Below are 24,734 nucleotides of genomic sequence, written 5' to 3' on the forward strand. Positions count from 1 at the left end.
CTGTATACCAAGATTCCCCAGTGGGATGGTTTAGAAGCCATCTGCTTCTGGTTGGAGAAAGCTGATATATATGCTCCTGGGTTTAATACCTTATTAATTTGTCTTACTAAACATGTTTTAACAAATAATGTCTTCTATTTCCATGGGAAATGTTATTGGCAAGTTAGAGGTACTGCTATGGGGACCTCTTTTGCCCCCATTTATGCTGATTTGTTTATGGGGTATATTGAAGAACAACATATTTATGATGCAAGTCACAATATATTTTTGGATGAATTGGACATCTGGCGACAGTATTTGGATGATTGTTGGATGGTGTGGAGAGGAGATGCAATAAATGTACAAGAATCTGTACAATATTTAAATGACAACAAGTGGGGTATTCATTCTACATTGAATTGGGATTATAATTAAATCACCTTTCTGGATGTGAGCATTATCCGTGAGAGTGATCACACACTTAGAACAGAGGTATTCCCTAAATTTCCCCATTTTAATACCCTGCCTCATGCAATAAGTCATCATCCTCGACACATCATCCACAACATCCCTACGTCTCAGTTCCTGCAAATTAGATGCATTTGTTCCACTGAGAATGCATATCTATCACAACAATAGGACCTGTCTAATAGGTTTCTCAGTAGGGGCTATGATGCTTATGACATAAAGAAGGCCTGCTCATTTGCCTCAGAACAATCCAGATCGGACCTTTTGCAGTATCAACATACCTCTAACAATTTAACTCAATCATACACCTGGTCACCTTGTCTGGATGCAATGGCAATACATTTAGACAGGTTATTGACCACCATTGGGGCATATTGATGGCCAATGCAAATCTATCAGAACTCATTATCTTCCCAATGTTTATATTCATATTGCAGAGGTCCCACACTCAATTCTTATTTTACCCATTACAAACATATGTCACCTTCCAGTACACAGCAGGTCACATTATTTGGTGACAAATTGGTAGGTAGTATTTTTTGTGATCACTGTTCTGCCTGTGCATATGTTTTGAAGACTAAATAATTCACCAGCAGTAATACCTCTAAGATATTTCATATCCGGTCCTTTGGGAATTGCAGCAGTGACTCAGTCATATATTTAGCAACCTGTTTTTGTTCTGCTTTTTATGTGGGACAAACATCTAGGCCACTGAGGTTTCGTACAACTGAACACCTCAGTGACATCAGAAATAAAAGAATGTCCAATTCATTATTTAAGCATACTATGACCCACATCACTGCCTGATTTAAATTTACTATAATAGGTAAAGTTCAGGGCAATAGGATGTATAAAACAGGATGGCATACCATTTTGAATAAAAAAGAATCTAGTTGGATTATTAGGCTGGGTGCTTTGTTTAAGCCTGGCCTTAATGAGCTTGGTTAAATTTGGTATGAACCAATAGGAAGATGACTCTTATTATGTGTTTTATTATTTAAATGAATATTTTTTTTGTGTGTGTTATAGCACTGAAGAAGGCATTACCATTGCTGAAACCGGTTTGCTTATTACTTTGGAGTTGTCACTCTAAAGGATTGAATATTCCTCTTACCTCCTTTGGTGCTGGACAATTTTTGTGTTTATGGAATTCTAAATTTATCATCAAATGTAATATAAAAGATCCAACCAGTAATGTACTTTTAGAATACTGTATTATATATCCATTCAGTTTTAAAAATGCATTATTAATGGACAAGTAGTTAAGACTAGCAATCTGGCAGCAAATGTAGTTCATTTTGTTGAAGAATTAGACAAAGTGAATGTAAACTTTCAAGCCAGTGGTACCCTCTAAATATGAGGGGGAAAATGAATGGATAACGTATTCAGCAATGCAGTAATCTGTATAAACCTTTGGATAAAAACAACCCCTGCTGATCAGCAACTCTTCAACTTGCTAGTTTCAGGGATAAAGATAATAATAGACATATTGATATGAGTTTAATGCGCAGCCAGATATCACTGTTGTAAGTGCAATACCTGGCAGACGTGAAACATGTCATCCAAACCTTAACGATATATTTGGGGGAAGCTCTGGTTTTTATCATTAATCTTAAGCATATCTAACAAAGTGGAAACCATGAAGAAAGGACCACAGTTCTGGATGGTTTGAATTGAAGAGGTGCTTATGCTTCCTATGCATGTAAACAGTGCTTTCATATTGTTAATATTCCTTCAACTGTTTTTTTTAAGCATGTACTATTAAAAGATATAGAGCACCTGGTTATTACAATTGTATGTCAAAAGATGCTCTATATGCTACAGTGAGCCAGCTGGCTATCCAGTGGGTTATAAAAGTGCTTATACTTTAATTAGTGAGCTTGTCTATAATGCCTGAGTGGAGTATTTTATAAAAAGCCTTGCCCAAGTTGAGATAAGCCATTTGCATAGTCTTCCCTTCATCAAGTGCTTTGGTGACCCTCTCAAAAAAGTCCACCAAATTTAATAGGCAAGACCTTCCTTTAACTAAGCCAACTTATGATCAGTCCAGCATTGGTAAGATACCTTTGTCTTCATTTATCATATCCATGATGGCTCTTTACATGGCCTTACACATAAGCCTTATGTGCATATAGTTACCTGGCTCAGTGGTTGGGCTGCCTTTGTGCAGGGGAGTGACTTTAGCCATCGTCCATTCCTTGGGCAAAAAGCCTGACTGAAGGCTCCGGTTGACAAGTAATTCAAGTGGACCAGAGAGGCAATTTTTCATGCCATTTATTAAACATCCAGGGATGTTATCAGGGCCCAGTGAGGAAGTGTTTTTGGCCTTGGAAAGTGCCTTGATGACCTGTTCCCTAGTAATGGATGGAGGGATTGAGTTATGTGGTATTTCCTTTGGATTATCGTGGGGAAGGGGGGTGAGGGGAGAAATTTGAGATGGACCTGTCAACCAAAAGGTTGGCAATGGTTTCCGGTTCAGTGTGGGTGATGTCATTTACAATAAGTTCTTTGCATTGTTGTGTATTTCCTCTGAGATTACTGACATAGCTGTAGAAAGCTTTGTGGTTGTCCTTTTACAGAGAAGCAATTTTTTCTTCAAATTTATCCTTTGAAGTATTAATTAACCCTCTTAGCTACCTGTTTAAATTGGTCACTAGGCTTTTAATATGTATAGCTTTGTTCCTACTACGATTGGCCAATATTTTTTTCTTTTGTTGTATAATTGATTGATATTGTTATTCTTAATATGAACAGGTACAGCTCACTCTATACAGCTATCAAAATGGCTGCACAGTGATTCTGTAATAAGTTCAGTATATGCTATGGTGTTTACTGGGCCTGCGGGTGCTTGAATTTAGCCAGGATATTGCTTAGTAGGGGTTAGCCTTGGAATAGTTCCTCAAGGTTTTTGGTCTCACTGGATTCTTGGATTTCATTTTTATTTCATGTAATACTACCTTATGGTCAGATCTGATGAGCAAAAATATTACATTGGGTGAGGGACATCTGACCCCCCATGTTTGTAAGTACAAGGTCTAGGATGTTTGTATCCCTAGTAGGAGAATAGATCAACTGTTCCAGGATGTTCGCATTATCAAAGTTTAGGAATCACTGGACTTGTGCATTAGAAGTGGTTTAGGATTCCCACTGTATAGGTGGGTAGTTTAGAGCCCACATGAATATTACATTGGGTTGAACAATGACAGACTCTAGTATATTGAAATAGGTAATAAGGGTTTCCCAGGACATGGACAGGGACCTATAAGTTGCAAGGATATGGTACGATACCCTGTTTATGTTGAGTTGTGTATATTAGTTCCAGTGGATCATACACTTTAACTAGCCTGAATGTGAGATTGTTTTTAATATAGACTGAGACAACTCCACCTTTAGTTCCCTCTTGTGAAATAGCTGGTCTAAAGGTGTGAAAGGCATTAGATACTTGCAATGCTGGGGTACTCTCAGTGACTTTAAACCATGTCTCCATTACTACACAGATGTCTGCACTCTCCAGGGAGAGGAAGGCTTACAGGGAGGGGAGTTTCTTGTTAAGACTTCTAGCACTGGGTAGTGCCATCTTCAGATAATTCTTCATAGGTTAAGTAAAGTTGGTAGGTTTATCAGTTTGGCATTGTCTAAAAAAGGCACTTTGCGGTAGAAAAGATGTTTGCCAGTACCTGAAAGCCTAGAGAAGATAAGAGCAGACTATCCCTAGAAAGCAGTGTTGGTTTGTCAACCATGTGCTCCCAAGTCTTCAGATATTATACCCACCAAGGATTGACACCATAAGCAGAGTCAATTGTTAAACTCAATCATTTTCTGTTGGCAACATGGTATCATCCTTGGAGAAGGTAGTATGCTGCTCAGTGCTGGGCTCATACCTGCTTTAGAAACATAATCAGCAAGCTTGATCATGTCTCACTTCACATAGTCAAGGGAGGTACATCTCAGGTCAACACCCATGTGGAGTATGACACATTCATACTGGTAGATGTGGTTTAATCACCCGAGTGCCTGTATAACTTTATGGATCCTAGCTCAAGAAAGGCAGCTTACCATGCCTCTCTCCTTAATCAGTCTGGTGAGGGGGGCATCAGTATGCCTCACTACAGAACCACCAATGACCAGGAAATTTGACTGTGTGCTGGTTTGCCTTCAGCGCTTAGCAGTGGAGGCACTAGATACAGTGTTACTCTGTGTAGCTACAGGTGGTGTTTTAACAGAGAGTCTATGTGATGCATGAGGACCCATTCATTGATTGTACTGTTCCACAGCAATTTTATGTGTACGGTCCTTATCCTGTGCAGTAGGCATGGCCCAGGTGTCACTGACAACCTCTACAGGATTAGTTTTGATTGTGTGGAAAATTTTGCCTCCAGTGTTATTTACACCTCCCACATAGATTTTCTGTTTTATTAAGAATAAGTGGGTTGTCAATGTACATGAGGTAATTGCTGCAATGCCTCGGGATACCCATCTCAACCAGAATAGCCACAGAGAGTCAGAAACTGCATATTCATGGCTACTGATCTACTATGGAGGAGTGAGGGAAACTTAAATTTAAAAAAAATCAATAAGACAAGGAACTAGATGCTTTAGTCATTAAAAAATCTGCCTAGACAGTAATGCCACAAAAGTACAAACCATTCTTATGTAAAATAAATGGTTTATAGCCCAAGTACTTAAACCAGAATAAAGCCACTTATAGTAACAGTAGTCACAATAAGCATTCACCAGCAATTTCCAGCTTAGAAGGGTATAGGCCACCCTCTCTTCCCACAAGGGTGTAGACAACATACTTTCTTAATGTGAAATAACTGGCCTGGAGCCCAAGCACTTAAACCAAAAAATAAGACAACATTACAATAACACACACAATAAGCCTTAAACAAGCAATTCTCAACTCAAAACAGTGTAAGCTACCTCTCCTGACACAAGGGTGCAGACTACAAACCTTCCTTATGTAAGATAACTAGTTTGAAGCTCAAGTGCTTAAATCACACTTAAGAGGCTTAGAATAATAGTTACAATTTGATCATTTGAACATTCTACTGACAAGCAGTAATAAATGCAGCAGATTAAATGCAATTGAACACTTTAAAAATGAGCAGCAAAATGTTAAATAAAGTAATAAAGTAGGGAGAACCCAACTAGTTGTTTGCTAGTTGCTTGTTGTTTAATCTGACTTGAGCTGTTTTTGCTCTGCTTTTACATTAAGAAGTTACAGGATCAGACATCTTGTAACAGAAGGTGTTTACCGGCTCTGAGTTGGGCCCTTGTTAGCTCTTTTTGCTGCGCTTTTACAATAACAGATTAGTGGGTCAGACATCTTTTGGCAAAAGGTGTGTACTTCAGCTCTCTGAGTTGGGAAGTACTGGAAGAAGATCAGAGTGTGGTTGTTTATTGGGTAGAGGGCATAGCAATCAGTTTTACAATTTTTTTTCTCTACTACAAATCAGGCAAGTTGCAAGGTTTTTGTTCATTTGCAAAGATGTCTGCAATGCTTTTCAAGCGTTTCAACTGCATCCAGAGCCATGTAAGCTAAGATAAGAGTATTTTATTGATTAGCTGCACTTGTAGTTGCTTTATACAGTGACCAGTGTTGTTTTTGAAAATTTTTAAAGTATTTATTTACTTTTGTGGCAAAATGTCATTTTTCTGTGTGTTGGATTTTCTAGCTTGTGTGCCTCCAAATCTCCTTGCAGAAAGGTGAAGTACCCAGGCTTTAGTTGTTTGGTAGCTTGTTGTTTAATCTGCACTTGAGAGCTGTTTTTGCTGTGCTTTTATATTAAGAAATTGCAGGACTGGATATATTGTGACAGAGGTTGTTTACCTGGTATCTCTGAGTTGGGAAGCACTGCAGATAACTCAAATGTGGTTATTTATTGATTTGAGGCATAGGAGTTAGTTTTCAAGCTTTTTTCTTTGCATGGATCTGCACACTGGGCCACAATGGTTAGCAGTGCTCAGAAGTGCAAAGCTGCAAATGCCTAGGCAGGAAAATTTACCTGTAGAGTTAGGATTAGATCTGAACCCTGTTAAACAGTCTGGCATTGTCCATAAATAAACTTAAAGCAGCTACCCTGTGCATTGAATAGCACTACCATATCCTCGCATTATCTAACATCCTGCCCTTAATCCACAAATAATTTTAGGATACTCCTGTTAAAATGCCATCCTTAATTCTAAACAGCTATCCGCATTACAGGGCCAGATAATATGGACATGCAGTTTTCAAATGTCTTGTGGCCAATTTGGTAGATTTGGGCATCCTAAGGTAATTTAGCAATTGTCTCATGTTTTCATACAACCAGTAAGTCACTAAAGAAAATAACACAATATGCAAGAAATGTATATACACAACTTCTCTGAAGGCAAAAATCTTGCATCCAAGTGGGGTTGTCAGGAATAACCACACTACATCAGTGTCACATACTGTTCACCACACACACACACACACACACACACACACAGACTGCCTTATGCTGATGTACTTAAAAGAAACCTTCCCAAATCTCAAAGAACAACAAAGCCACCTAATAACAGCCCTGCTCCTTAGCAATCACTAAAGCACACACCAAAAGAAACACCAAATATCTCACATAAGCTTACAACTAATGGTCCGCCAACTGCAAAGCCCATAAAGCAAACATGCACTGTACCTAATGCTTTTTGTGTCGGGACTTCATTGTGTGACAGTCAGATGTCCCACTCACCAGGATGAACAAGAGGAATTTAACAGTTAGTTCCCTATCTGGAGTCAGCATCTGCAATATCACTCATGTTCTCAAGTTATTGCACCCTCAGGTACTAATATGATTTTGTCATAGTGCATGTGGGTGTAAATGGCCTGAGACAGACCTCATTGGACTATATGAAAACAGATATAATGGATCTCTTGAAATATGTGTCACAGATAGGTATTAGCCTTGCACGGGGCAGCATTCAACCTTCACCAAGGATGATGCCACAGTATGAATATAAAATGATTGATTTTAATAATTGGCTTAGTTTCTGGTGTCACTCCAGGGGGATCCAATATCTGTCAGCATGGGAAAATATGGCCAAAATACCACATTGCTTTGCAAAGGATGGGTTTCACCTGTCGCCCCTAGGCTTTTAGATATTCACTACAACCTTATTTACTCCTTAGAACCTTTTTTAGGCAATGCCAAAAAGACAAAACCACCATCATAGTGAAAAAGTCTACAAGAAACCTTAATGTATTACTGCCCAGTGTTTGGAGCTGAAACAAAAACTCCACACCCTTTAATCCCTCCTCACTCTGAAGAATGTGGATATCTGTTCCTTGACCAAGACTTGGTTTAAAGCCATAGAAAGTACTTCAGAAGTGCAAGGCTGTAGTGTCTTCCATACATTTATACCAACAATATCACAGACTGGGGCCAAATGTGTATGTGTTTTGATCTATGTGCAACAAACATGCCTCCAGGTTGGTTAAATAAGTTACTATGGAGACCATTCACATGTAAGTCACAACAGTTAAGTCCCTCATCATATCTACAGACCATTATAGATTCTCCCCAAGACATAAACATCTTGCAGGTGTGGGTTTAACAGGGAGAAATAACTGGTGCCAAAGCCATGGCCTAAAACTCAATCCAAAAATTGCATTATAATACTCTTTGGAAAACTGCAAAAAAGCAAATTAATTACTCCAATGCTAAAAACACCTCTAAGAGTCAATTCAGAAGTAAGGGATATGGTAACATATGTAGATAGCAATCTGGCCTTTGACCAACATGTAGCTAAGATAATAAGAAAATCATTCTATGTCACCAATTTATAGGTAAGGGTATGGCATCCAGGTCCAAGGAAGTTAGAGTACCACTCTGCTTGGCCCTTATGAGACCTATCATTGAATACAATGCACCTTTGGTATGTATTGCAAAAGGTGGAATGCCCAAAAAGGTTTCTCACAAGGAGTATTCAGAACATGAATACCCTGTCCTACACCAGTCACCTAAAGGATCATTCTCCTATAATCTGCTGGGATGGGATTTTTGCTTGGCTTACAGGCCTTCCTCAGACCCCTCCCTAATGGATCTCTTGTACATGTGCAAAACAAACAGAACCAAAATCACTAGACCAGGGATCTGAAGTTCACTTGTGACATAAACAGAACATGCTGGAGAGACAGATATGTCTGCCAAAAGAACCTTCACACAATGGAATAGGCTCCACATCCACGTAAAGCATAGTTCATCCCTGACCCTATTCAAACAAAACCTTGACAATTGGATGGGAAATCATAAATTTACCCCCATTCTGTCCCCCATGTACATTATGGACAGAGGCTGTCATGTCAGTAAGAAAAGTATTATCCTAATTAACACTCCCATTCACATCCATAGTTACCTCCCTACTAACATGCCACTCTCCATATGATTTCTTGTGACCCAATGGTTTCAGATGTGCAGCTAGGCTTGTAAGGGCCCTATTGGTCATTAGTCTGATATTAAAATATGAGCCTATGAACCTACACCTGTTTCCACACATGATTACCTCACTGACTCACTGGTATACTCACCAAAGTAAGTGTAAGAGGCTAGAAGGCCTCTTTAAGAAGGCACTGATAGATGCTAATATTTCTGTGAGCCTAACCACTCCAGACACTAGGGGGGATGAGCTGCCATCATCTACTCATGTCTAACCCATCCATCAGCCATGCTGCTAATCCAATGTGTTTCTTCTGGGTTGTAGGCAGGGCTTTTTTCCTCCATGCCACACGCACGGACACACAAACATATATGCATGCAGATAAATATACATGCATAGTTGCACACCCATGCACACACATATGCATGCAGGGTTTAATGAAATTTAAATAATAACAATGTGGTTACACTGCTTTGAATGCTTAAGGTTTTATTATTAGCCACTTCATTATGAAGACATAATTATGATTTGACTTGCTGCTTGTTCATTGCATGTAGCAAGTCTGTATTTAAGAAACGGACTTCTATCATTAATAATCTGAGGATGTCTACAAGAAATAAAAAAGAAATGAAAGCACTCAAACTGCTTGTAATCTGTTTTTATGTGCAGTTTTCATTTTATTTTATTAAATTGTACAGTGTTTCTTCTCACTTGGAAGTTATATTTTGTCATAGGTCCATAGCTGTATACTAGGCTAATGACCCTAGGGGCCTTTATAAGCCAAGCCATGCTTCCCAGAAATGTCTGACAATTTTTGTTACCTAAGGCTTTTGAAGAAGTATGTGAAAGTCTAGATTTGGTTGGTCTAGAATTTACAGTCTACCTCTGTTTATTAGAGATATTGATGCCAGACCAGGGTACATTTTCCATTCCCCGTCCACTGGTCCAAGTTACACCTGTTTCACATGGATGGGAAGCCTATTTCAGTAAAGGCATAGTCTCTGAGACACATACCTGTCTCTCAAACATGTCCTCTTTATGTTGCAGATGAGGTTTAGGTACCTAGACTGGGTAATTCATATTCTACTTGTTTTGCAAATATGCCGCAAGTCCATCAGAGCAAGATCAGAAAATGTGTTTCAGGCCTGGCACAAATCACCTCTCTTCAAATAGATGTGGTCATAAGACATCTGGGTACTCATGTGGATAACTTTCTCTTATTTGATTATTGTGATTCCGCCATAGTCAGGAATTACTGTCTAGCCCAGTTAAATTTCTTGGGAGGATCTTCATGATCCAAAGACATCAGCTTACCACTGTACTTTTCTCTAATCAGATCCACCATGGAATACAATAAACCCTATGAAACATACAAGTCAGGCATTTCACTCAAATGGCAAGGTCCTCACCGATTTTAACCATTACAAAAAAAAATGATATGCCTTAAATCCTTCATCCATCTTGATAGATTAGCACAACTCTTGTAATGCACAATTCTTTCTGGATGCTCTCAGATGACCTGTGGCTTGCTTTTTCAACTATTAAAGTCCCTATCCTATTTAACTAGTGACTGTACAAACATCCATTCTAGAGACCTAAATTTACACCAATAAATTCCCAGCCGTTGAAATAAATTGCCACTACAGGTAAGCAAAGCATTATTCTGCCTGCCTTTAAGACTAGTCTTGATGACTGGATGTCTAGACACAAAGTTGCAGAAAGGTTTCATCTATAGCCCTGCTTAGTTTGTGGGATGAGCACTACAAAGTGCTCATCAAGACTGCCAAGAACTCTGAAATGTGTCTATTTAAAGGTGTATCAGACAAGAAACATATTGCCCCTGTTAATAATAATAATAATAATAATAATACCCTTTTGTTAACCTGGTAGGCCCAGTGGACACACAGTCCCTTTTCAGGTAACCCTGAATTAATGTCTGGTTAAGTAACTTGTTCAAAGTCACACAGCAGGTAAAAGAGGGCTGATGTAATCAAACCATGTAGCACAGGAACGAAATCTAAGAGTCTTAACCTTCTGCACCAATGGACAGACAAGATTAAGCATATCACTGGCCTAATATAGTTCTTATGTTTGCACATTGGAGCACTGTAGGTAAGTTTTAAGATGACATAGCAATATATTAATTCAACTTCTGCCAAGAGAATAAGGGGTGCAGTTGCCTATTTACAGGGATTAAGTAGTATATTTAAAGGGGGGCAGCAGTGCCAAACTTCAAAATAAGTAGCAAGTCCTCCTTGCAGATCTGGTAGCACAGTAAGGTATCCTAGTTAAAAAAAAAAAACATTAAAGAATGAAGGTTTGTTATGCAAAGGGATGAAGAAGGAATGCCATTACAAGATAAGGAGAGTGACTATAGTTAATGTTAAACATGAGGAAAATATCAGCATGGGTGTAAATGTAATAAAATAGTATGTACTCACCTGTCCTAAATAGAATTACAAAGCAAGAAAAACCTTCCATATGTCATCAACATCTAGGCCTGAGATAGGATAACAATTTTAGGTCATTAGTCTGACAGCTACTATAGGGGACTAAAGCTCTGACTTGTTAATGAGCTGTTCCCTGGCCAAGGGTACAGGATCTGAATCTTTCAACCTTCCTTGGGTTCCTTGGTGGCCGTGAGTAAGCCACTTAACCTGACTTGTGTAGCCATTTGTTTCATGAAGTATAACATGACAAATATCTACCTATAAAGCTAATTAAGTAGATGATTAGAAAGTAGGAGTCACAGTATGTTGTGACGCTGCAAATAACAGAGCACTTTTTTTCTTTATAGTTTTAAAAAGCAGTATGGATAACTAGCCAATAAATTTTTTTGTATTTTGTGAAGCTGAAATAGAGACAGAAGCAGATGTGCAAGGTTGTCAAAGGGATGATGAGTACCAGATAAAGTGGTGAAGCTGTGTGCCATGCTCTTTGGGCAGTATGCATAATTGTTGTACTTAGGCATATTGGAAACTTATACTAGCTGTGCCTGAGCTCAGCTGAGACACAATTCATAGGCAACAGTTCTACTTAGTTGTGTTGGTTTTGAGCTCAATGCCAAGAAATGTATAGTTATACCCTTTGGGAAAATCATGTCCCCGTGAATTACCACACAGGTGGCAGTATACTAAACACCAAAAGTGTGATAAGACACTTAGGGACACAGGTGGACAGTGGTCTCACCTTCGATAATCACATCACCACAACAGTCAGGAAATCCTTCTATGTGGCACACCTCATCACTAAGGGCTTTTCATCCAGAAAAAAGGAGGTTATTGTCCCACTGTACTCATCCCTCATTAGACCTACTATAGAATACAACACCCCATTTGGTATGTACCTCTCAAGACATCTGCAACAACTGGAAAGGCCGCAGAAATATCTCACTGAAAGAATCACAGGCCTAAAGCAGATGCCCTATGCTGACCATCTAAAAAACTCCAGCTATACTCTGTCGCATATCGTCTACTCAGAGGAGATCTCTGCTTAATATTCAAGACCATGTCAAACCGTGAGATGTTGGACATGCTACACTTAAAGAAATCCCAATCCCTCAGAGGCACACACTCCAGGGATCTAAACCTTGTCATCATAATAAACAAAACATGCTGGAGGGATAGGTTCCTGACCCAGAGACTCCCCAGAGTCTGGAATAGACTGCCCATACATGTCCAGCAGAGCGCCTCTTTGGCCCTCTTCAAAAGGAGCCTTGATGATTGGATGGGAGATAGGAAATTCACCCTGGGGATCACATCAGTCGCCCTGCTAGACAGGGGTCCATAGCCAGGGAATTGTTGTGGCAAGGCTTGTATAGACCCTAGAGCCAATAGCCTAGTACCAATCTATGAACCTATGAGTAGCCAGAGAAGATGTTAGGCAAATGACAATACAACCAGATGTAAATGAGGAGTATGTGGAAAATCCGCAACTATTTTATCCTTATTAAGAACCCTCCCTACCTTAATGTGATTAATAGTTAGTTTTTATTTACTTTTCTTGTGCAGAAGAAGGGCTAGAAAAATATCAGCACCACCTTTGTGATCCATTTTGCAAATGACAGAGCTGAATATGTTTGCTGGTAACTTACCTGTTTCCTACACTTAACAGTTAAGATGGATGAGATACACTTAATGTTTGTCACATGTGCAGATTTCTTGTATGTCAGGAATAGAAATTATGTTTTTTGTAAGAGTGTCACCACTTAATATTTGTCATTGTTGATGATTAAGTTACACATCTGCTAGTTATAGTGGAAAGGTTTCAGTGTGGATAAGCAGGTGGTGTATTCTCATTATGAGAATGGTTTTTGTCGTGTTTTTCCTTTGTTATTCTCTGCTATGACTTCTTCACATTCCAGAAGAAAGTGTCAGAGGCTTGCAGCAACCTTATGTGTAACTGGACTGATTTGTGAATACTGCCCTCTCGTTACTGATTTACAACGCCCCTACCACTCATTTACAGCAGTACGGTCAGCCCATAATTGGTTCAAAATCTAAGCTCTCTCTGCTTGTTTTAGATGTTATTTCCAAGGTGTTTACTACATGCCCTGAGAGCATGCATATGGATGCGATTTTCCTCCTGACTGAAGCTGTCTCACTTGTATCTTGCATCCTGCTGCTAAATCATGATGTAACATTTAATCAAATGTTATAACAAAAGTGACCAAATGACACCTGCCATCATTCGATGAAAGTTTTAGTAAATGTGGACAATGAATGTCTCTGAATTAGACTTACCCCTGATAGCACTACCTATGACTTGTGATTTGCTATGTGCTGTTTCTGCTGCCTATGTTATGCTGACCTCTGCTGCAGTAACAATAGATATGCATGCATGTGCTTTAGCTATGTGCTAGTAAGCAGGCTAACATATTAAATTCATTATGTGAGCTCATAGGTTCATAGGTTCATAGGTAGGTACTAGGCTATTCGCCCTAGGGCCTATATAAGCCTAGCCAAAAAGGTACCCTGGCTTTCGCCACCCAAGAAAATTATTTTCCTGTGCCCCTGCCGAGCAGAGCCAGAGAAGTGATCCCTGGTGTGAATTTCCTATTTTCCATCCAATCATCAAGATTTTTCTTGAAGAGTGCAAATGAGGATCTCTGTTTGACATAGATAGGTAGTCTGTTCCAGAGTATGGGAAGTCTCTTGGACAGGAATCTATCCCTCCAGCATGTTCTGTTTATTGTGGTGACAAGGTTTTGGTCCCTAGACCATGTAGTTAGGAGGGATTGGGATTTCCTTAAGTGGAGCATGTCCAACAGCTCTGGGTTTGACATAGCTTTGTATGTTAGCAGAGATCGCCTCTGAGTAGGTGATATGCGACGGAGTAAAGATGGAGTTTTTTGAGACAGTCTGTGTAGAGCATCTGTTTGAGGCCAGTAATCCTCTTTGTGAGGTATTTCTGTGGCCTTTCCAGTTGTTGTAGATGTCTTGTGAAGTACATACCAAATGGGGCTTTGTATTCTATAATGAGTCTAATGAGTGATGAGTAGAGGGGAACACCTGCTTCTTTACCCATGTAGTTGTAAGCAGTAAGAACCATGATTCACAGAGACAGCAGTAAAAATGGCACTTTACACATTTCTCAGTAATATTATTCATAAGTAATGAAAAAGCATTAAAATGCATGTCTTAGCAATACAGTAAGAATACTGCTCAACAAATGACAATTAGTTATAGTGATTGCAGCCTTTTCTACCTTATTTCTTCTTGTTCCTATTACTGAAAACTAATTTTAATTAGTGGTGCTATGAAGAACTGAGGAAAACTGACATAGGTTGAGGTTGATTTAGAAATTTATTACGCATCTTAGGCTCAGCGACACTGTGCTTTATGAATTGCACTATTGAGAAACAGGTGCAAATGCAATGAGCTCAGTGCATATACAGTTTCCTGTTCATGTGACTAACCTTAATGGCAGCCAACTTATGACAATACAAGTATGTATATTTGCTGTGGCTATTTCTACGTAGAACAGTGTTGATCATTATCTGATGTGTGTATAGCCATAATACTGCTGTCTGCTAATGCCCATTGTGCTTCAGTCAACTATGGAACTATGAATACCACCCTCTAAGAATTATGATGCATCTCTAAAATGAAGTCCACATTTATTAGTTATTCACCTGGAATAAATGATTTGTGGAAAATGCACAGAGTTCACCTGCACTTAGCTGTTTTAAAGGATTTCAGAGCACTTATAGATCAAGACATTAGCCAATACGTGGGCGGGAAAGTAAGAGATGAAGAAATTACAGCTCTAGTGTAAGATTTGAAAAAGTAAGATTTAGTCCGTTTCTTTGGTTTAAGGCTGATATATCTTTCATCTTTCATGTGAATACCTATAAATCCTACAGAACTGCATGGTCATAGTACTGTAGGAACTACAAGGCAAGTAAGTTTGAATTCTGTCTACACCTTGTAACATACCAGCCTCATGATGCAGCCCCATTTCTAGATGGGCAAAACATGTTTGGCAGGGATTAGCTTGCGGGCCTCTATCCAGTCATCAAGATTAGCCTTGTAGGAAGCAAGGGTGTTTTATGTATATGTTGCTGGAAGTTCAGATCTTTAGATAACGGATTTCTGTAGTAATTTGTTCTGTGAAGGTATAAGATGCAAAATGGAGTAAGGTCATTACTCACCTGTGTAATGGGTAACTCAAATGGTCCATTTTCAAACCTTTTTAACAATTGCCTAGCTCACTTCAGCTAGGGCAAATGCAATATCTGTAATGCATAAGTTCATAGATACAAAATATATATGGAGTAGGTGTTTCTTCTAGGAATGCATCAAGGGATTTACAGCATTTTATTCAAGTGCCAATCTATAGAAGAAAAAGACTGAAATAACTTTTGCCAACAGTAGAGTTTTCTTTATTTTCCAATGTTGTGTGAACTCAAAGTAGGTATATCTAAGTAGTGGGTATTCTCCACTTGGATGAAGTGCAATGACGGCTTGCCCATGACAAAAATATCTTATCTTTGATGTTCACCAAAACTTGTTTTAGTCCTTCATTTTCAGTGGACCACCAATGGACTAAGGTGTCATTGATATATCAACATGTATCCTTTGTCCTGAACACCCTGTTGTTATATGCTCTAACCCTGATATTCATACATCAAAAAAATGCCTCCATGAATTATTTGATGCTTGAGTTTGTGTTAGTTCAGTATTATTTTGTATGGCATTTGAATTAACTACTAGAATGAAGTTTTATATATCTCGGTATTTATCTATAAAAGAGTTGGAATCTACTGCATTAAACAGAAAAATTGTGATTTACCCTGCTTAGCTCGTTAACACAGAGACTCTTGCCAGAACAAGCAGTCATGAAAATTAATGGATGGATGTTCACCCCATAGGTAGATATTGCAGGAGATGAATGGACAGAAGACAAAAATGAAAAATAGAAATGGGTGGGAGCTAATACACACATAACACAAAGAAGATGTGGAGAAGTGGGAAATATGATACAGTGGCATAGGAAGATAAACATGTTGGCAATGGACCACAAACACAACGACCACAGCTCACCAGGACACCAAGGAATCAAGCAAAGACGTGTCGATAACACATAAGTGGAAATTTTATTACAAACAATCCACTGACTAAGCGCTTTCGCCAAAAGCTGGCATCATCAGAGTCAGTGAAAAAACGCAACTGCTCCAAATTTATACAAATTACTGTAAGCAATTGCTAATTAAACAATTAAACATTATAATTAGTAAAACCAATTAACATCAGCCTTAAAAAACACTTCAAATCGATGCAGCAGCAGTGAATACATAGATATAAATGAATTATCACAATAACACCTAAGTATTTTTATATATCTGAACAACATTTAAAAGACATCTGTTTATAACTTGTTAATAAAACAAAAACAAAAAACAAAAACAAACAGACAACATATCAACATAAAAAAATATAATATATGTGTATATGTATATAAAATTGTCATGTTTTTGTATATAAATATATATTTGTAAATAGTAAAACTTTTTACTTTTCTACATAATATATATGAAACATGAAATATGAAACTTAAAGCCTATACTAATGACCCCAGTATGTTAAACCAAACCAGACTTAAATTTCAACACTGGTTTGATAGAAGTAAATTCATTAATGCCAGGAAATTTAATAGCGTTCAATCGAAGCTGCCATTCCAACTCTTTAATCGCTACTTTGTTACTAGTATCACCTCCCTGGTCAGGAAAAACTCTATCAACCACAAAAAATAGAAATTTTTTGAAATTATTACACTTGCAACTGTGTAAATACAAAGCATTATGATCATCTTTGTTCTTTAAACACCGCAGATGTTCACTGATTCTGTCACGCAGTCTACGTGTGGTCATACCCACGTAGAAAGCGTCGCAAGAACCATATGAAGCGATGTATACCAAGTTTTTAGTATTACAGTTGCATAAACCTGGACATGCCAAAGTGTGTCCGTAACCTTTAACACATAAATAGGCACGCTCAGCTATGAAGCGACAACACCTACAACTACCACACTTAGACATTCGAGACTTCCTGAATCTATTTTCCTTCTCAAATATTTCTTTCAAATTTTTACCCCTACTGTACACAATCCTGGGTTTTGAACCCACAATATCCTTGGTGGTGCTACCCAGGAAAAAATCCCATGCATTCCGCAAAACTGCACCAATGTCTGAAGCTTTCTCATTGAATTTTACAATAAAACATGGCCCCTGATAACAGGATATCTTCTTTGAATCTTGTCCCTGGTCCATTATATTTACAGTAAGTGTAGTTTTAATAATGGGGTAATAAATCGAATTTCTCTTTCGACAAATCTCCCTTTTAACTTTTAAAAGTAATTTGAGCGGGTAACCCCTATCAAGTAACATACCAATCAATTTATAAATTTCTTCTTTGAATAACCCATCATCACTAACTAATCTTGAAACACGTGCCATTTGTCCTTTAACGACACCTTTTCTTACATGGTAGGGGTGACAACTTCTAAAATGAAGTAGAGAATTGGAATAACTCTCTTTACGGTAGAGTGTACTAATGAGACCATCATCATTTTTAATAATAGTTAAATCCAGGAAGTTAATTTTGTCATTATTCCACACGTAGGTGAATTTCAAAAATTCAGTAGTACTGTTCAAGTACTCGACAAATTCCCTAGCGCTAGATTCGTGATTGTGATAATTCATTTATATCTATGTATTCACTGCTGCTGCATCGATTTGAAGTGTTTTTTAAGGCTGATGTTAATTGGTTTTGCTAATTATAATGTTTAATTGTTTAATTAGCAATTGCTTACAGTAATTTGTATAAATTTGGAGCAGTTGCGTTTTTTCACTGACTCTGATGATGCCAGCTTTTGGCGAAAGCGCTTAGTCAGTGGATTGTTTGTAATAAAATTTCCACTTATGTGTTATCGACACGTCTTTGCTTGATTCCTTGGTGTCCTGGTGAGCTGTGGTCGTTGTGTTTGTGGTTTGTGACATCGTGCCCTGCATTGGGATTTTCATCGTATTTTTTGATGTTGGCAATGGAGTTAGGAAGTATGTGGTATTGAGAGATTATGAGAAAGATTAAGGAAAATGTTGAACACTGCCAAATATGGGCACGCGGTTTAGGCAGCAGATATTTAAAAGAATGAATATGCTTCACGGTGAATAGAAATTGAAGTGATGATCAATGATCAGTATGGCTCACCCCTGACATAAAATGATTACTGTTAAAACAAAAGTTTACTGCAGAGCTGATGTATGTTACTACTAGAGATCGTACTGCAAAGGATGGCGCTGATTACATGTGAATGTATGATAAAATTAATGTTGCTCATAATGGTGGCTCAGATTACTCACATTGCTTTTTCACTGTTTCTTGATCTTTATCATCTTACAGATTATTTTGGAGGAAAAAAGCACCAATTTTGCATTCTTGTATCTGTTTCAGCAAATGATGCTTGTGTTTCATAAACCTTCGTTTTGGACCATTGTGTATAACTATGGGCTCCCAACCATAATTCATTCAAGGTGTGTAACACAGATGTAAGACACACAGTTTTCTTAAAGAAGCTACATTCAGATCAATATTTTCCATTGATGTAACACTCTAAACTGCACATGTATATTGACAAAAAACATTATTATTATTACTGGTTCACTATTATCCATCACTGCAAAATAAGATGCAAAAGAAAAACATACATTTTTCAGGGTACTAGCAGTCGACTAATGTGTCACAGTCAGGTAGAAAATAAGTGGCAGCCAAAGAGTTAAGAAAAATGTTAAAAACACACCTAAAACAGATTTTCCCATGAATTAAATCACATGAAGAACAACGTTTGCAACAAACTAGTTTCAAAACGTGAGAAATCTTACAGCAGTTCACTCATGCACTTTTCATATAGGAAGGTTTTCCCATTTGTTACCTACATACTGAGTAAAGTTTGATACACCTCTAAGAAACAAACAAATAACACATATGTACAGTTAATTTCAGACTTTGCAATTCAAGTGTTCTGATAATCCACCTTTTAAAAACATTCAGTCTGGTGCTTTCCTGCCTTTTTTAATTTATTCATTTGTTAACTACATAGATGACTTGGTTCTTGGACTCTTTCAGCTATGAGCTGGGCCACATGGGCAAAGGAAACTGCAATATATGAAGGCAGTTTGGAATAATTAGTCACTAGCGTTATTTTTTTAGATAAAACCAGAGTATCAAGAATGCATTTACAGTCACAGGGAGAGCATGCAAACTCCAATCAAATTGTGATAAGTGGTCAGTGTGGATGCTGTGAGGCAGAAATCTTAACTGCTGAGCTATAAGGCTGCTCTACATGTCTTCATATCAATTATATGCATTTTTTTCTAATAAACAAATGAACTACCTTTCCAGAGAAAGGGATGCCAATACGGTAGTAGCTTGCAGTATCCTGGAACTGCACAGTTGCACGGATTTGTGAAATTGGAATAGTCCCAGATACATTTAACTTAATACCTGAAAAAGACATAGAAAATGAATAAGTTATCTTTGGACTACAGAAGAGTTTACGCAGCAGAAGAAGCCTGAAGTTTCATCTGAATTAGACAGGTTTAGTGCAAGAACAATACAGAAATACCACCTTCTCTTCTGACTCTCCTCATAACTTTTAAATTGTTTTATTACTGTCCCATTTAAAGGATAATACATTTATATGAAATTATTCAAAATTTTGTACAGTTGAGTCAGTATGCTCACCCATACAGCAGACCTTCAAGGAAGAGATTGCACAATTAGTAAATCAAAACTTTTGGGTTACTCACAGAAAGAGGCATACTTATTTCAGTCACATTTTTATACAATATGGCCTCCCTGCATAAGCCTGTTATGGTCTCATACCAGCACTGGCAATGTCATTAATTTGCAGATGGCCCCCTCCTAAGCATCATTGACTTCCACTCAGGTTAATTCTTCTAAACAAATTTTATATTCAAATATGTCCTACTGGTACACACATTTTTGTCATAAAAACTGTCAATATAACAAGCTGAATTATATGCTGAATCAGATATGTTTAATAGTAATAACTCAAATATAAACAAGTAAATGAGGAACAAACAGGGTTGGTGGTTAAACACTTTTATTGCTACATAGTTGTTTCTCTTAAAATATTTACTTCTTTCATGAGAATTTCAAACAACAGTCCTTATCTTTCTTAATGAAACATGACTATAACAGCAGCTCCTAATATATGGGTACTGACATATGGGTAGATTAACAAGTAGTTAAAAGGAAAAAAAAAAACAAGATGGTGAACTCATACAGAATCCACTCTATCATGACCTTTCCAAAACCTGCCAAGTTGTAATGTTTAGTAAATGTGTATAATATAATGCACACTACAGCTTTTAATCACAATTCATTTAATGTATGTTGTAGAACTAGATGCAACTGTAGAGAAGTGTATCCAAAAACAAGCACTATCTGTTGTGTGTGTGTGTGTGTGTGTGTGTGTGTGTGTGTGTGTGTGTGTGTGTGTGTGTGTGTGTGTGTGTGTGTAACTATACCTCTCAACCTGTTAGATCAAGAAATCTGGACAAAACCTAAAATGATGGGGGGACAAATAGGGACAGATTTTAAATACTGCTCTTACAGACTTAGAAAGTTGATAGACTAATAGGTTTTGCATTAGCATGAATTTTCTGAAGGATGTGGAGTCTTAAACTCAAATGTTTGTCATTATTTAATTAGTTCAATCCTCAGCTATTTGCTAGAAAGGAACAGATTTTAGGAGGAACACACCAAAAATATGAGGCAAAAATCTGGACAGCCTGCGAAAACCTGTACAGGTGTGTGTATGTGTGTGTGTGTGTGTGTGTGTGTGTGTGTGTGTGTGTATATGTGTGTGTGTATAGTTACAGTCTGGAAATTAGTATACAGATACAAAAATGCTGGGTACACCTTTGTGTAGGAATGTATGCTGTCCTCTTTCACCCCATCCTCATCTACATTTTTCTAATTCATTTATTAGTACCACAGACAAAGTCTACTAATACTCGAAATGTAGAAGTGGTACATGAGAATAATGCAATCACTTGAATCAAGGTAGTCTGAATCATAGGATGCAATGGGGCCCCTGCATACCTCACTTTAAAAAGGTGGCTTCACTGTGCAGTCTCTAGCTCTTTAACTTATTACATACAAGTGACGCCTCCAGGTGCATCTGCAGCTAACTCCTACTGACGCCTTTAGGCATTAAATATTGCTTGTTCATATTTGCATCAACAATTCCAAAACCATGCTATGTACAAGGTATTAAGAGATTTCATCTTCAAGTTTACAGAATGGCAAACTTAACTGCATTAATATTTTACCTGTGTCTAGTGCAGGTAAAGCAATATTAACTGTAGTTTTATGATATTAATTTATATAGATATCATTTTCATTTTTTCTAAATATCTCAACAACAAGTAATACAGATGAAAGCTCTCAGCTAGATGAATAAAATGCTGCTGACAGTACATATGTAACTTGAGTGGTTGCTAAGATGTTTGTTTGTCTTTTCGGCTTTTCCCGGTTAGGGGTTGCCACAGCGGAACTCCGGTCTGCTAATGATTGTTAGTCGATTTTTATGGAGCCGAGTTGCCAGCCTGACACCCAACCTTCAGCGAAGGCACGCCCATTCACGCATGTCTATTAGAGGCCACTCGACCGCAGGGAGGACATACAGACTCCACACATATTGTAAGTTATTTACAAAATATTACAAATATAATAGTTACTGTGTTTATTGTGACTTATAACATTCAGTTTAAGACCTAGAACCTAAAGAATGCTTCCTCTTCTTCTTTCAGCTGCTCTCGTTAGGGGTCGCCACAGCAGATCAACTGTTTCCATTTCCTCCTGTCCTCTGCATCTTGCTCTGTCACACCAACCACTTGCATATCCTCTCTCACCCCATCCATAAACTTTATCTTTGGCCTTCCTCTTTTTCTGTTACCTGGCAGCTTCATCCTTGGCATCTTTTTCCCAATATACTCTACATCCCTCCTCAGCACATGTCCAAACCAACGTAATCTTGCCTCTCTGGCTTTGTCTCCAAACCTTCCAACCTGGGCTGACCCTCTAATATACTTATTCCTAATCCTGTCCATCCTCATCACACCCATTGCAAATCTTAACATCTACAACTCTGCCACATCAAGCTCTGACTCCTGCCTTTTTGTCAATGCCACTGTCTCCAGCCTGTATAACATAGCTGGTCTCACTACCCTTTTGTAGACCTTCCCTTTCACTCTTACTGGTACTCATCTGTCACAAATGACTCTTGACACTCTTCTCCACCCACTCCATCCTGCCTGTACTCTCTTCTTCACCTCTCTTCCACACTCACCATTACTTTGAACTGTTGATCCCACGTACTTAAACTCATTCACCTTTGCCACCTCTACTCCCTGCATCCCCACCCTTCTTCTATCCTTCCTCTCATTCACACACATATATTCTGTCGTAGTCCTGCTGACCTTCATTCCTCTTCTCTCTAGAGCATATCTCCACCTCTCCAGGGTCTCCTCCACTTGTTCCCTACTCTCACTACAGATCACAATGTCATCTGCAAACTTCATAGTCCACGGGGACTCCTGTCTGATCTCGTCTGTCAACCTGTCCATCACCATTGCAAATAAGAAAGGGCTCAGAGCTGATCCTTGATGTAATCCCACCTCCACCTTAAACGCATCCGTCACTCCCACTGCAGACCTCACTGCTGTCACACTACCCTCGTACATATCTTGTACCACTCTTACATACTTCTCTGACACTCCTGACTTCCTCATACAATACCACAACTCCTCTCTAGGCACCCTGTCGTATGCTTTCTCTAAATCCACAAAGACACAATGCAACTCCTTCTGACCTTCTCTGTACTTCTCCATCAACAATCTCAGAGCAAACATCACATCTGTAGTGCTCTTTCCTGGCATGAAACCATACTGCTGATCACTAATCATCACCTCCCTTCTTAACCTAGCTTCCACTACTCTTTCCCATAACTTCATGCTGTGACTGATCAGTTTAATCCCTCTGTAGTTACTACACCTCTGCACATCACCCTTATTCTTAAAAATCGGTACCAAAACACTTTTTCTCCATTCCTCATGCATCCTCTCATTTTCCAAGATTTCATTAAACAATCTAGTTAAAAACTCCACTGCCATTTCACCTAAACACCTCCATGCTTCCACAGGTATATCATCTGGACCAACAACCTTTCTGTTCTTCTTCCTCTTCATAGCTATCCTTACTTCCTCCTTGCTAATCCACTGCACTTCATGATTCACTATCCGCTCATCATCCAGCCTTCTCTCCCTCTCATTCTCTTCATTCATCAACCCCTCAAAGTACTCTTTCCATCTGCTGAACACACTCTCCTCACTTGTGAGTACGTTTCCCTCATTATCCTTTATTACCACTATAAAAATAGCTTGTGCTGAAGGGTTAGCCATTTATACTCCTTTCATAACCCCTATGGTTCCAGAGATAAGAACATTTGTTTGAAATGTGAGGACATAATTTTATTCTGTCAAAAGGCTTAGGCTCCGCCCATTGGAAGTTACAATGCAAACTTCATAGTCTGCATTGGAGTGAATGAGAAATGAGGAGAAAAAAGGCATGCACTGATGACTTCTGCTACTTCTACATTCTATTATCTGGTTAAGATTTAATACACAACTGCTGTTTATTGCAAAGTAAAGACACAGATGGAATGCAAGCACCCTGTTTGGTTGCATTGCTGTTATTCAGTCTGTCATTTATCCATACTAGTATGTTTAGACAGTAGTAATAGTGTCGTTCTTAAAAAAGCCCTGGTCTCATGTTGTTTTCTGTGAGTCCAAGGCAAGTCCTTTTTTTTTTTTTTTTTTTTTGAGGAAACCTATTAGCAAAAAAAAACCAGAAAAGGCGCTGTTGCACACAGCACAAGTAGGTGAGAATGACTGTAGAATTTAGAAAGCAAGCAGGACAGAAAAGTGAACATGGTGGGAAGGTTAGGGTATATAAGGACTGCTAAATGGAAAGACATTAGTGAAATGCAGACATCCAGGCAAAAAAGTTTGTTTCCCTTGAAACCAGGTTGATGCCTTTTGTACATGCTGAGGTATAAGATGTAAGGGTTGTGATCTGGTTATGCTACCCTTTCTCTTTCATAATTGGTGGATAGTGATAGTACAAAGAAAAAGTTGTAGGGCACAGGACACAAGTATTGACCAGATCCTGTAAAGAAAGATTTTTGTGTGTACTGTGAATGAAACTTATATTATCAGAGGTAGTGCCAGTAAATGTATTCTAGTTTTAAAGCCTGAAATTGCTAATACTTGTTTTCCTGTAAAAGGCAGCAGTAGTAGA

General features: G+C 38.3%; 1 protein-coding gene across 1 annotated transcript in view; it reads right to left on the minus strand.

The window, feature by feature from the left end:
* Positions 1-24,734, minus strand: part of LOC122808699 (alpha-2-macroglobulin-like protein 1) — a 1,234,219-nt gene that overhangs the window by 777,463 nt on the left and 432,022 nt on the right. Inside the window, exon 10 of the mRNA XM_044079685.1 lies at positions 19,741-19,850. Within this exon, the coding sequence (XP_043935620.1) occupies positions 19,741-19,850 (110 nt within the window). The remainder of the gene's footprint in view (positions 1-19,740; positions 19,851-24,734) is intronic.

Source organism: Protopterus annectens, chromosome 8.part0 (assembly GCF_019279795.1).
Source record: "Protopterus annectens isolate FY-2018-M chromosome 8.part0, PAN1.0, whole genome shotgun sequence".
In the NCBI taxonomy this organism is placed as follows: Eukaryota; Metazoa; Chordata; order Ceratodontiformes; family Protopteridae; genus Protopterus; species Protopterus annectens.